Here is a 14,498-nt window from a genome sequence, read left to right as displayed (position 1 = left end):
CCTCTTGTGCCACTGGTGGGAATGCGAAATGATGCAACTTCTGTGGAAAACAATTTGGTGGTTCTTCAAAAAGCTAAACATAGGGGCACCTGGGTGGCTCCGTTGATCCAGGGTCTGACTCTTTTTTTTTTTAATGTTATTTTCTTTTTTTGAGAGGGGGGGGCGGGGGGCAGAGGGAGATAGACAATTCAAAATGGATTCCTGAGACAGCAGCGAGCCTGATGCAGGGCTCAAACTCACAAACTGTGAGATCACGACCTGAGCCAAAGTCAGCTGATCAACTGACTGAACCACCCAGGTGCCCCCAAGTGTCTGACTCTTGATCTCAGCTCAGGTCTTGAACTCAGGGTTGTGAGTTGCCCTCCATCTTGGGCATGGAGACTACTTAAACAATAAATAAATAAAAGGCCAAACAGAGAATTACCATATGATCCAGCAATTCCACTTCTGGGTATGTATCCAAAAGAATTGAAAGCAGGGGGGTGCACCTGGGTGGCTCAGTCCATCAAGCATCCGACTTTGGCTCAGGTCATAATCTCACGGTTCATGAGTTCGGGCCCCACACTGGGTGAGCTTGAGCCCTGCTCCAGGCTCTGCACTCTCCCTCTCTCTCCCTCTCTCTCTCTGCCCCTCGCTCACTCGTGCTCTCTCCGTCTCTCAAAAATGAATTAATTTTTTAAGATGAATTGAAAGCAGGGATTGGAACCAATCACTATTCACAATAGCCAAAAGGCGGAAGCAACTCAGGTATCCTTCACTGGCTGAAAGGATCGATAAAATGTGGTCTAGCTACACAATGGAATATTACTCGGCCATAAAAAAAGAATGGAGTTCTGATCCATGATACAACTTGGATGAACTTTGAAAACATGCTGAGTGAAATAAGTTAGACAGAGACAGACAAGCATTATATGATTACACTCACATGCGATATCTGTAATATGTGCGTTCGTAGAGACCGAAAGTAGATTAGAGGTTATTACCAGGGGCTAAAGGAAGAGGGACGGGCATGAGGAATTATTGTTACAGAGTTTTCGTCTGGGGCTGATGGAAAAGTTTTGGAATTAAGTAGAGGTCGTGTGTTGTGTGTATGCAACCTTGTAAATGGACCACTGACCAGTATACTTAGAAATGGTTAAAATAGCACATTTTACGCTCTCTATATATTTTTTTTAATTTTTATTTTTAACGTTTATTTATTTTTGAGACAGAGAGAGACAGAGCGTGAACAGGGGAGGGGCAGAGAGAGAGGGAGACAGAGAATCCAAAACAGGTTCCAGGCTCTGAGCTGTCAGCACAGAGCCCGACGCGGGGCTCGAACTCACAGACCGCGAGATCATGACCTGAGCCAAAGTTGGACGCTTAACCGACCGAGCCACCCAGGCGCCCCTACGCTCTCTATATTTGACCACAATACAAAAATGCAAATAAAAAAAAACCCCTTTATTAACATTGGTATCACACCATTTATCCCCCTTTGCAACCTGCTCATTTTCACTCCATGTTCAGGAGATTTGGAAGTCTGGCTCATCCTTTTTCGGTGCTTATAGTACTCCACGGTATTATGCCCCAGCGTTTTTCTGGGCTCCCCCTCCTCGTTATTATAAGCCAGGCTGCTGGGAAGACATGCGCTTCAGGTTTTTCTGGGATTCACACCAGCAGCAGAATGGCCACGTCGGAGGGTCCAGCCATCCCCTACTGCACTAGCCAAATTACTCTTTAACATGGCCAGACGGATTCCCACGCCCATCACCAGTGCACTCCCAGCGACCTCTGCCCATTGTCTCTAGAGCCTGCCTGCGAGTCTCCCTAGGGGTGAGGAGAGGTCTCCGAGTGATTTTTGCTCCCAACTAAGGTTGGGCTTCTATTTTGGGTTGTCCTGGTTCACCTTCCCTGAACTGCCTGTTCATGTCTGTACTTCATTGAGTATCGTGTCCCCAAATGCACATCCACCCGAACCTCAGATTGTGACTTGTAGGGTCTTTGCAGATGTAATTATTTACATTAAAATGAGGTCACGGTGGAGTAGGATGGTCCCTAAATCCAATGACTGATGGCCTTATAAGAAGACCATGTAAAGACAGAGGCAGAGATCCGAGTGATGTGGCCACCAGCCAACGGCCATCAGGGAGTGCTGGAAGCTGGCAGAAGCCAGAAGAGGGGGTCTGGGCCCAATTCTCCCTCATGGCCTCCTGCTGACATTTTGAGTTGGGTCTTCTGGCCTCCAGACAATAAAAGAATAAATTTCTGCTGCTTTAAGCCACCCAGTTTGTGGTAACTGTTATGGCCGCCCCATGAAACAATGAATGTCATCCGCCCATCTTAATATCTGGTGGTTTGGGGAGCACCTGGGTGGCTCAGTCGGTTAAGCATCTGACTCTTGGTTTTGGCTCGAGTCATGATCTCACAGTTTGTGAGTTCGAGCCCCATGTCAGGCTCTGTGCTAGAGCCTGCTTGGGATTCTCACTCCCTTTCTCTCTGCCCTTTCCCTGCTCGATCTCTTGCTCTCTCTCTCTTTCAAATTAAACATTTAAAAAATATGTCTTTTTTTTCCCCTTCCATCAGCGTGTCTTTATATGTTCTGGAAGGTATTCTTGGCCAGTGAAATGCATCGCAGATATCTTCTCTCAGTACCTGGTTTGTCTTTTCCATTTCTTTATGGATTTTTTTGATGTCCAAAAGCATGAAATTGTGATTGACTCTAATGTACCCAAAACCCTCCATTTATTCTTTTTTTTTTTTTTTCCCCTTATCAAGGTCAGGTTTTCATTTGTCGGGAAGTTGACTGGTGAATGATTCTCCTCTGTGATGCTTCCAGCCTGACCTCTCTTATTCTGGGTTTGGGCCTCTGCCAGCCCCTCCCCCTTGCCCCCCATTAACTCTCCCTCCGTGGGTTAGGAGTGGTGAGGACAGCTGAGTGTGAGTCAGCCCGGCCAAGCTGCCTGGGGCGGAAGTGGTTAGTTAGCTCAGCCCCCGGGACCGGCTGTGCGGGTTCCTGGCCGAGGGGGGGCTATGGACAGCCTGAGCTGGGCAGGAAGTGGGTCAGCTGAGGCAGCAGGCTTCGGGACCCCACGTGCTCACTGCCCGGAACGTTTGGCCTGGGGAACCCCGAGCCTGCCCTCCCTTCCCCGTGCTCCAGCGCCCAGGTTGGCACGTGCGCTGGCTCCTGTCATGGTTCTGGGAGCTACGATGGGCATTAATGGGGCACCCACTCGGTGCCAGGCCTTGGCTGAGCACAGACACACAATCCTGCCACATGAAGGTGGGTGAATGTTAGCACGGGGGAAACCGAAGCCCAGAGCAGGGCACCCTGTGCCTGGCTGGGACACACAGCACCCAGCCAGGTCACCCAACACCTCAAATCCTTTTCCTTGGCTGGCTCGGGACCCCCTCTGCCCCTTGAGTGTCCTCACAGGAGTTTGGAAGAGAAAATGTCTAGGGACTTCCCGTATTTTCTCTGCCTGTTTCTGAATCTCTCCCTTGCTCTCTCTGCATTTCTGCTTTTCAGTCTCTCAGAGTCTCTGTCTATCTTGGCCTCCCCACCTTCCCCATCAGGACCACAGTGTGTGGGGGTGGGGGTGGGGGTGGGGGTGGGGGTGGTTGTGGTGGGGCAGCCTGAGCCTGCCCCTCCCCCTTTCCAGGGACCTGGACATGTCAGGGCAGGTCTGAGACACTCCTTGTAGAAACTGCTGAATGCGTGATGGCAAGCTGCCAGTGCAGAAAGGAAGGGGTAGGAAAGTTAAAGAGGGTGTGGGGGAAGGACTTTGGGATATCCGGCTCAGCACTTCACCCTCCCCCCTTACCCCTACCCAGGACTTTCACATACAACGTGTCCCAAGATGACCTTGGGTTTTGAGGGATGCATAGGAGTTCTCCAGGTATAAATGGGGGCAGGAGGGCTTCCAGGCAGAGGGGATAGCTTGGGATTGGTGGTAACCAGAGAACAGAGGTTCAAATGCCCAGCAGAGGAGTCAGGCTTTCTCCTGGAAGCACAAGAGAGCCATGGAGGGTATGAGAGATGGGGAGGGGCCCCCATCGGATCCCCAGAATCAGGTGGACAAGAAGGATGAGACTGGTGTCCAATGGTGAGGGAGCATAATGCAAGCCAAGGGCAAAGTACAGGCTAGCAACCCCCCTTGCTCTGGTGGGATATGCATGACATTCCTTGGACACTCCCGGCTACCCAAGAACAAAGGAAAGGGGTTTATGTGCTTGCCGTGGTGATGTGGGAAACTAAGGCAAACTAAGGAAAAATGAAATTCCCTTCCTGCCTACAGCCCATTGACGAGTCCTTGAATCAGGCAGAGCGACCTTCCTCTAGGAGCTCAGCTGCCCCGACGATGACACTTTGCTGGGGGCAAAAGACAATCTTGGCTTAACATTATCCTGACCCCCCCAGGATCCTGTGAGTCTCCTTTAACATATAAAAATTCCTTTGGAAACTTCATCTCAACTCCCCCAAGATATATGCTGGCAATCATACTCCAAGCATACGGCCCTCTGATATACATCTGAAGGGTCTCATGACTGAAGTTTTACTAATCGGTAACAAATGACGTTTTCCAAACAACACCGAGGCCCTCCAGGCCCTGGAGACCTTGCTTCCAAAATACCTTAGAGATTTGCTCTATCCCTAACCCCCTCCCAACCCGAAGGTCTATAATGAGTTACCCATCCCAATCCCAGTACAGCTCTTTCTGCCCACGGGTCCTGTCCCCGTGCTTTAATAAGATCCCCTTTTTTGCACCAAAGATGTCTTCAAGAATTCTTTCTTGGCTGTCAGCTCCGAACTCCCCGTCACCCCAAAACCCCACCATCCAAGACCCTGATCTCCAAGTAAGACTGAGAATGTCCAGGCGAGAGCTGACGGAAACTATTGAATGGGGCCAACAGAGACTTCTCCAAGCCTTACCCTCTAATGAGCCTCTCCTCATATGCCTTGACCGTTCAGCTCCCTGTATGTCCCCCATCACTGCCGGATCCCCTGCACCGTACTCCCGGCCTGGAAGCTGCTGGATCCCTGGTGTGTCCCCAGCCCAGGCACCAATGCACAGTAGGCACTTCATAAGTGACCGATGTAGCCACAGGGAGACAGGGCTCCAGCGGTAAGGAGCAGGTGGTGTGAGGGCCTGGGCTAGAGAAGGAAGCTGGCCTTCCGGGGCTTGTCTTCCGCTCCCTGGAGACTCCGGCGCCTCCTTGCGCCCCCTGCTGGCCTCGAGATAGAACACTGAGCCCTCACCCCTTTCCCACCTCCCCCTGTAGTTTACTGCACACCTATGAAACGCCGGGAGCTGTGCTGGGTGCAGAGGACACTTCCTCTGAGGGTGCAAAGTCCCTGTGTCCTCAGGGACTTCAAGGAGGTGCCCCCTCCCACGGGACCAACATCCCCCAAGACAAGTCCTTTTGGTTTCAAAAAATCTATTCTTTGGGGGAGCCTGGGTGGCTCAGTTGGTCGGTTAAGCATCCAACTTTGGCTCAGGTCATGATCTCACCATTTGTGAGTTCGAGCCCCGCGTGGGGCTCTGTGCTGACAGCTCAGAGCCTGGAGCCTGCCTCGGATTCTGTGTCTCCCTCGCTCTCTGCCCCTCCCCAGCCGGTGCTCTGTCTCTGTCTCTTAAAAATAAATAAATAACACATTAGGAAAAAAAATTTTTTAAATCTATTCTTTGAAAGCCCCTGACCCTAGAGTGGCTTCATTCCTTCCGAGGACAGACATAGGGGAATGACCAAGCCCTGTCTCTGGTTCAAACTACTCAGTGCCAGAGAAGCTGGCCTGGGTTCACTTTCCTGCCTCTCCTCTCCCTGGCCATGACAAGAGGCTTCACCTGTCAGAGCCTCAGTTTCCCCATCTGTGAAAGGTCGTAATGGCACCCCCACCACAGAGTTGTGAGTGGGAATATTGCACACGCCGGGAGTCTAAACGACCATGACTCAAACCCCAGCACCACCACACCCCCTTGCTGTGGGACAGTAGGCAAGTTACTTGATCTCTCTGTGCATCAGAACAGAGGCATTGGGTTGTGAGGAGGGAGACCATTCTGTACAGAAACCCCCTCATCATTACCCACTCAGCACACTCACAACAGCCGCCACAAAGTGGGCACCAAGGACAGAAATCCCAGTGAGTCAGAGCCCCCTGTGCCCACTGATGCCCTCAGGCTGGGGATGACCCCGGTGGCTGCTAACCTCTCACAAAGACACACAAGAAATCACATATTTCAACTGTTTTATTTGCTTTCTGGGGTGTCAAGATTGGGGTGTCCCAGAGCCCAGCCCCCAGCAAAGTCCGACAGACCCTTCCCCAGCCAGGGGTCCCAGCCAGGAGGGTTTCGGACAAGGCACTCACAGGAACTCTGGGGGTCAGGGAGAAGCCACCCCGAGGGTGCAGGGGCCAGGCCCACCTTGGGGGACAGAAAATGCAGTTACCTTCGGTGGGAAAGGTTTTTCCTAAAGAGAGATACAGGATGAGATAGAAACCTGAGATGTTAACAGAGCCCCAGAAACATGCCAGGTACCCCTAGGGCAGGCAAAAGCCAATTCTGCTTCCCAAGATCCCGACATAGCTTCCTTGGCATCTGGGGATGCCACACGCCCGGGAAGCACAGAGCCCAATTCCAAACTGGCTTTCTCTGTGATTTCCTGGAGACAAAGTGTGTCAGTCACAAAAGTCACTCACTCCAGACCCCACCTCTGCAAATGGCTCCGGCGACCCTGGCCTGGGCCCTGGGGTCCAGAGCCTGGGGTTACTTCTCTCTTTCTCATCTCGTCCCCTTTCTCTGTGCCCCATGTTTATTAGAGAGGCAGGCACTTCTGTGGGTCTCCAGGCAGCTGAAAGGGAGGCTTGGTGAGGAGAGACAGGGGGAGAAATGGGTTTGGCAACAGGTCCCCCAGAGACCTGGGAGCCCGCGACACTCAGCTTGTGACAACCGCCCATGAACCGGAGGACAGAGTCTCTTAGCAGAAATGTTCAGCATCCACCCGAGATGTGGATGTCAGCAAATGGCCTCCCACCCCAAAGAGCCACGCTGCCATGGGTGTGAGGGGGTCCGTGGCCTTTAACGTGCTTCCTCACCACAAAAACAGAGATGTTCTCCCTCCCAGCCAGCAGGCCCAGGCCCTTTTGAGGCACTTGTGCCTGGAGAAGGGAAATGCAATCTGGGATATAAAAACCAAAGCCCTTTTCGGCTTCCCGGAGTCAATGGATACAGTGGGGGACTCGTGGCCACGAGGAGCCACCTGGCAACGCGGTGGCCTGCCTCCGCCTGTATGACCATCAACGTCCCCACACCGGCTGCAGGCTCATGCGTGCGCTTTCGAGGGTCTCGGGGTGGAGGCTGGGGCCATGGAGAAGAATGGGGCTTTGTCCCACTCTCCCCAGAGGGGACTTTTGGGTTTAAACACTCCAAGGGGTGGAGAGGTCAAAGGTCAACAGTCTAGACAGTGGCAGCAGAAAAGAGGCTGGTGGGATGGGCGGATTTCCAGGAGCAGCTCCCCTCCCTGGCCCAGTCGCCCTCGGGGGACACAGGCATGCGGGTGCACACACACACACACACACACACACACACACACACACACGCACACACGCACACCAGCGGGCCTGGCTTCCTGGCAGAAACTTCTAAGACAACAAAAAGGCATCCTGAATCTACTTTTCCAGCCATCCCCCTGAGCAGGCCCTTTCTGTTCCAGAAGTCACTGTGCCAGCAAAGAGCAAGGCAGCTGAAAACTCTTTGCCTTGCTGGAACTATTGCAATCTGACATTTCCCCCAAAGACCTGGCACCACCTGGGAAGCCATGACCTCCGTCCCCCCCACCCGGCCCTGACCTCTGTCCCCCACCTGGCCCTGTCTCTCCCAGTGGCCAAGGGACCTTTGGCTGTTCCTTGACCGGACCAGGCGGGCCAGGTGGTACAAGCCCAGGCCACCGACTCAAATTCCTGCTTCTTGCCACCTTTCCTTCTCTCTAACCACGCCTTCTTGTTTCTTTTTCAAGCTACACCCTCAAGTACATACCACTGGCCTTCTTTTTGGTGAGGAAGGGGGAGCCAAAGGGGCTGAGAGAAGAAGAAAGGTATGAGGTGCAGAGGCTCTGGCACCTTAAAGGACATGCCATCACCAGACACCCAGATGACCGTTGCTGTCCCCATCCCCCACCTCGGCACCCCGCCATGGGGGCCCAGAGGCGCCTCCCCACTCTCCTACAAGATTCCCCCAACAGCCTTCCCACCACATCTCTCTGCCCATCTTTCTACCATTAACACTTGCTCTCAGCATCTCCCCTCCACACGCGGCTGAGCCACTTCACAGAGCCATCCCCCTGCCCTGTTCTGGGTGCCCCCCTCCCCCTGAGCCTCCGCAAATGATGAGGGAGGAAGAACGGGGCTTGGTCCTCCCTTCTCACACAAGGACATTTTAGTCCAAGGCCCGATAAACGCGGACAGACACGCCCTGGAGGGAACAGGCGAGTCTGCCCCAAACTGGACGATCAAAGAGCTGGCAGGAAGTGGGTGAAACGTTCAATGGCTGTCTGATTAAATACGAATGAGCGAAATGCTCTGCATCGTGGACAAGGAGAGGATTCCAGCTGGACTGGATGAGAAAATCTAAAATCATTGCCGGGACACAAAAATGACATACGTACACTCAACGACGATCGGACAATAAGTTATACCTCTAACTTTCTGAATCACATGTTGCTTCACACAGAGAGGCAAAATGAAGACAAAAGAAGGATGGAAATGCAGAGTTTGGGGATGGTGCGTCTGGGTTCCAGTGGGTATCCAGCTAAGCACAGACGTGGCTCATCTCCAGGAACGTCCCACCCCTTCCCTCCCCATCTTGCCTGGATTCGCTTCCTCCTCCGACACCTGCAGATCGGACCTTTGGGGAACCGAGCTAACCCATGAGCCTCGAGCTCCCCATATTCAGGAGAGCCACAATTTCTGCTCACAGAATCCCACGCTGCAGATTTCTCGGGAGACTACAAACTCAGACTGGGGACGTGAAAGGGACATTTCTGGTAGAAGGCAGCCGGGCGTGGAGAAAGAGTCCCAATCATTTCAACCTGCCAGCCACAGTCCACACCCATTGCCAAGTGCCGGCCCCAAGTCACCCCCTTCTCTCCACTCCCCCATCCAGAGCAAACCCAGGACTCCGAAAATGCGTTTAACTCGGAAACCCATCAACCCGGTTTCCCAGCGACACAGCAGCTCAGCAGAGGCAGGACCTCCCCTGGCCATCGGAACAAGAGGGGAAGAAGGTGAAGGTTGAAGAAAACAAAACAAAACAAAACAAAGCAAAGCAAAACCCAGTCCCCCAAAGTAGTAGATCCCTTCCCGAATGGGTGTTTTCCTCAGTTGGCTTCCTGGTTGCTGTGGTCGTTCTCTCCCTCTGACCGGTAATCAAGGTCCAGCTGGGTGGCGTTACTCTCATCCCCGGCTGGCAAGTTCAAAGCTGCCAGGGAGTGAGGTCAAAATTTACTCCTGAGTCCTGGGCGCACCTCCAAAACCATCTACACAAGAGCCCCCTGGCTGCTTCGCCACCCTCGTGCTCAAACACGCCAGCACACACGGAGTTCGGCAAACTCCAGCCCCCAGGCCCCGTTCTGCCCCCACCACCATGAGGAGAGCAATAAGCTGGTCCCCAGCACCAAGTCCGCAAAAATCCAGGCCAGATGTGGGGTGGGTTTGCAGCTGCTATAAATTTTTACACATTAAAAAAAAAAAAAAAAAACAACAGTCATGTGCGTGTCAAAATGACAAGGTCTGCTTTCCACCGGCAGCCCCGCTCCAGAGTAAGAGAGACAGAGAGAGAGGAGAAAAAAAAAAAAAAAAAAAAAAAAAAGCCCCTGCCATATCCCAAGGCAGCCCTTTCCAGGGCTGTCCAGGCTGTTGGGACATGAATCAGGGCAAAGACATTTCAAGGAGTTTTTAAGTTTGGGAAAAACCAGTCATGGATGGGGGGGAACACCGGAATCCCTTCAGCGGAGACTTAGACAGGCAGGTGAACAGGGGGCCCCAGCTGCGGGATCAAAGAGCAGAGATCCACTCGGCCAGGATTCCCCGTGGAGATCGGGACCCACGGGCTTCCCAGCCATTGTGGCGGTGTCCCCTAAAGCAAAGGGCAATAGAGGAAAAATCTTCAGCCACCCCTTGGCAAATCGACCAGCCCTTTTGCAGAGAAAAAGGAAGAGGTGGGTAAGTCGGAAATATTGATCCAAATCAGATCCCCAGCTGTCAGGCGTATCCTCCTTGGCCGGGCCCCAGAAGGCAGATGTCCCTCCCAGCGTCCCTAGTGGGACGAGGTCTTGGGAGGCCTAAGAGGCTCTCAGTGTTTGTGGCGACAGTTGATTTTGCCTTCTGACTGCTCCAGGACGTCCAGCATCTCCTCGATGATGGCCCGCAGCGCCCTGCCCAGCTGGTCTGCGTTGTACGGCTTGCCCAGCGGGGGCACGTGAACAAAGGCTGAGCGGCCATGACTCTGGTACAGAGAGGTGTAGTAGGTGAAATCGCAGAGGTACCTAAGTTGCAGGGCACGGCGGTGGGGGGGGTGGCAGAAGGGAGACCAAAACAGGGTCAGAGAGTCAGTACACAGACTAACAGGACAGCCTCCATCCAGATCTACCGTAAGACCCCCAACCTCGCCAGAAAGCCACAGGATGGAACACCGACTGCTTCACCCTCCCCAGGCTGGCAAAAACGAAAAAACCCGATAACCTCGTGTGCCGGTGTGTATGTGAGGAAGGAGGCAGTATGAGATGCTACCCGTGCGATGCAAACTGCCCCAGGAGGAAAATTGGGCAGGCTAGTATATCACAAATGCCCAGACTTCGTGACATATTATTTCTGGTTTGGGGAATCTGTCTTCAGAAGCCATTGGCATGAGGGCACAAGAAAGACCAACAAGGCATTTGCTGCATTGTTAAGTAGAAAAGTAGAAAAATGGGAAGTAACCTGCCCCGGTCTGAATGTCTAGCCTCAAATTCACTGTTGAAGCCCCTAACTCCCGATGTGATAGTCGTAAGAGGCGGGGCCTTTGGGACGTGAGAGCCCCCAGAGAGCTAGGTCCCTCCTCCTGCCGCAGCAAGAAGGGGGCTGCAGCCCAGAGGGAGGTCTTCATTAGAACAGGACCGGACCGGTGGTGCCTTGATCTTCAACTTCCAGCCTCCAAAAGCGTAAGCAATTACTTTCTGTTGTTTATAAGCCGCCCAGTATGTGGTATTTGGTTGTAGCAGCCCAAACAAGCCAGGGCGCAATCTAAACGTCCACTGACTGAAGAGTGGCTTAATAAATCGGCTCATCCACACAAGGGAATACTATGCAGCCACCTACAAGGCACATGGTGGACGGAGAGGGAAACGGAGAATCCACCAAGACCCGTGCCGCGTGCCCACGAGTGAAACCGACGAAGGGACGTCTCAAGAACATACACATCACGTAACCCCAGCCGCATAAAAGCAAAACAAAATAGGACAAAAGCCTAAACTGGAGCACCGAGCGTTCACGTCCCCTCGATCCCTGAACAACATGGCTTTGAACTGCAAGGGTCCCCTTACACAAGGGTTTTTTTTTTTTCCAGTAAGTCCAGTGCTGTAAATGCATTTTCTTTTCTTTATGGTTTTCTTTTGTGGTTGTTGGTTGTTTTCATTTTAATTCCGGTTAGTTAACATACAGTGTGATACTAGTTTTAGGCGTACGATATAGTGATTCAACAGTTGCAGACAACCCCTGGTGCTCGTCATGACAAGTGCCCTCGCTGATCCCCATCACCGACCTCACCCACCCCCACCCCTCCCCTCTGGGCACCACTGGTGTGTTCTCTGTAGTTAAGAGTCTGTTTCTCGGTTTGCCTCTCTCTCTCTCTCTCTCTCTGTTCTTTTCCCCTTTGCTCATTTGTTTCTTAAACTCCACATATGAGTGCAATCACATGGGATTTGTCTTTCCCTGACTGGTTTATCTTGCTGAGCATTATACTCTCTAGCTCCATCCGTGGAGTTGCAAAGGGCAAGATTTCATTCTTTTATGGCTGAATAATATCCCACTGTGTGTGTGTGTGTGTGTGTGTGTGTGTGTGTGTGTGTGTGTATCATATCTTCTTTCTCCACTCATCAATCAGTGGACTCTTGGGCCAGCTCCCATTTCCTTATGATTTAAAAAAAAAAAATTTTAACATTTACTTATTTTTGAGAGACAGAAAGAGGCAGAGCACGACTAGGGGAGGGGGAGAGAGAGAGAGATACAGAATCGGAAGCAGGCTCCAGGCTCTGAGCTGTTTGTTAGCACAGAGCCCGACGCGGGGCTCGAACTCACGAACTGCAAGACCGTGACCTGAGTTGAAGTTGGATGCTCAACGGACTGAGCCACCCAGGCGCCCCTGATTTTTTTTTTTTTAATGTAAGCTCTATACCCAACGTGGGGGCCTAATCCCACTACCCCGAGATCAAGAGTCACACAGTCTACTGACTGAGCCAGCCTGGAGCCCCTCCTTATGAATTTCTTAATAACATTTTCTTTTCTCTAACTTACTTTATTGTAAGAATACAGCACACACACACACACACACACACACACACAACATACAAAATGTGTGTTAATCAACTGTTTATGTTATCAGTAAGGCTTCTGGTCAACAGTGGTCTAACAGTAGTAAAGTTTGGCAGGGGTGAGGGGAGTCAAATGTTATGCAAATTTTGTATGCAGGGGGGTGATCAGCAGCCCTACCCCCATGTTGTTCAAGGGTTAACCGTCTACGGAAAGGTGTCGGTGCATAGGAAGTTTTACAATTTAAGTCTCAGCTTTAACAGAGGGATCGCTAGGGAGAAGGAGAGAGGGCAAGAGAATTTTTCCCAGTGGGAACACATGAGAATATAGTCTGGAATTATCTGTGCCTTTTGGAAGTAGTTTTAAAAACAGAAATGATGGGGGCGTCTGGGTGGCTCAGGCAGTTAAGCGTCTGACTCTTGGTTTTGGCTCGGATCATGATCTCAAGCAAGGTTCGTGAGTTCGAGCCCCGCATCGGGCTCTGCGCTGACAGCGTGGGGCCTGCTCTGGATTCTCTGTGTCCCTCTCTTTCTGCCCCTCCCCCGCTCGCTCTCTATCTCTCTCTCAAAATAAATAAATCGATAAACATTAAAAAAAATAAAAAACAGAACGATGGTGAATTCGGTTACTCCATTCAGTCTACTGAATCTGCCACCTGCTGCCTTTGGGCTGGAGAAGTGTACAGAGTGTTGAGTCATGGAGACACCTGGTGCTGAGAGGGCATTGAACAGAGGGGACATAACTTGGTCCAGGAGATTGCAGAGGCCCCCCCCTCCAAGGAGGCAACGTGCTGGAGCTAAAACCTGAAAGACACCTTATCAGAGGGAGGTGAGATCTGCACATGAGGACAGAGGCCATATCATGTGCAAAGGCCCTGAGGCTAGAGTGAGCGTGCTGTGTTTGAGGAACTGGAGGAGGCTGGCTTGTGTGGCTGGCATGCAGCGGGGGACAGAAGAACGAAGGCAGATGAGAGTGGAGCGGTGGGCAGGGGCCAGACCACACAGAACCTATGGATGGTGGTGGAGACAGCTTGGACTTTATTCTAGGTGCCGCGAGAGCTGCAGGAGGGATTAAGCAAGGAAGGGAACACCATCAGACTTAAATTTATAAAAGAGCTTGTAAGAGGGGCGCCTGGGTGGCGCAGTCGGTTAAGCGTCCGACTTCAGCCAGGTCACGATCTCGCGGTCTGTGAGTTCGAGCCCCGCGTCAGGCTCTGGGCTGATGGCTCGGAGCCTGGAGCCTGTTTCCAATTCTGTGTCTCCCTCTCTCTGCCCCTCCCCTGTTCATGCTCTGTCTCTCTCTGTCCCAAAAATAAATAAAAAAAATAAAAAAAAAAAAAAAAAAAAAAAAAGAGCTTGTAAGAGGCTGAAGAGTTTCTTCCCAGACTGTATGTTCACCCAGAACCTCATACGGATATAGGGGTTTTGCAGATATAATTAGCTAATATGAAATCATACTGGCCTCAGGTAGGTCCTATATCCCATGACTGATGTCCTCATGAAAAGGTCATGTAAATACACACCCAGGGAAGAAGGCCGTGTGGAGACGGAGGCAAAGATCGGGGTGATGTGGCCACAAGCCAAGGAACCCCAAGGGTTACCTGCAGACCAAAAACCGGGAGAGAGGCAGGGAACAGATTCCCCTTCAGGGCCTCCAGAAGGAGCAAACGTTGCCAACACCTTGATTTTGGACTTCTAGCCTCCAGAACTGGGAGACAATACATTTTTGTTGTCCTCAGCTACCAAGGTGATGGTTTTTGTTACAACAGCCCCAGAAAACACAAACAGAAACCAACCGCTTGGAGGAAGAGGACCCTCAGGGCCGGGGCAGAGGTGGAGGGAGGGACACCAGGGAGGCGGCCGGGGCAGCAGCATCCAGGCGGCAGATGCTAGCACCCAGAGCAGGGGAGAGGTGGGCAGATCCACACATAATGAGTCCTAGAAGCAGAATCCGTGGCACC

General features: G+C 52.1%; 1 protein-coding gene across 3 annotated transcripts in view; it reads right to left on the bottom strand.

The window, feature by feature from the left end:
* Positions 1-5,689: 5,689 nt before the first annotated feature.
* PGPEP1 (pyroglutamyl-peptidase I) overlaps positions 5,690-14,498 on the bottom strand; it is a 30,004-nt gene continuing 21,195 nt past the window's right edge. For all 3 annotated transcript variants that reach the window (XM_042928915.1, XM_042928916.1, XM_042928917.1), the window contains one exon: positions 5,690-10,518. In XM_042928915.1, the coding sequence (XP_042784849.1) occupies positions 10,326-10,518 (193 nt within the window). In that variant the 3' untranslated portion in view covers positions 5,690-10,325. The remainder of the gene's footprint in view (positions 10,519-14,498) is intronic.

The sequence above is a fragment of the Panthera leo genome, chromosome A2 (assembly GCF_018350215.1).
Source record: "Panthera leo isolate Ple1 chromosome A2, P.leo_Ple1_pat1.1, whole genome shotgun sequence".
Lineage (NCBI taxonomy): Eukaryota > Metazoa > Chordata > Mammalia > Carnivora > Felidae > Panthera > Panthera leo.
Note: the sequence above shows the minus strand (reverse complement) of the source record. Positions and strands in the feature narration are given on the sequence as shown.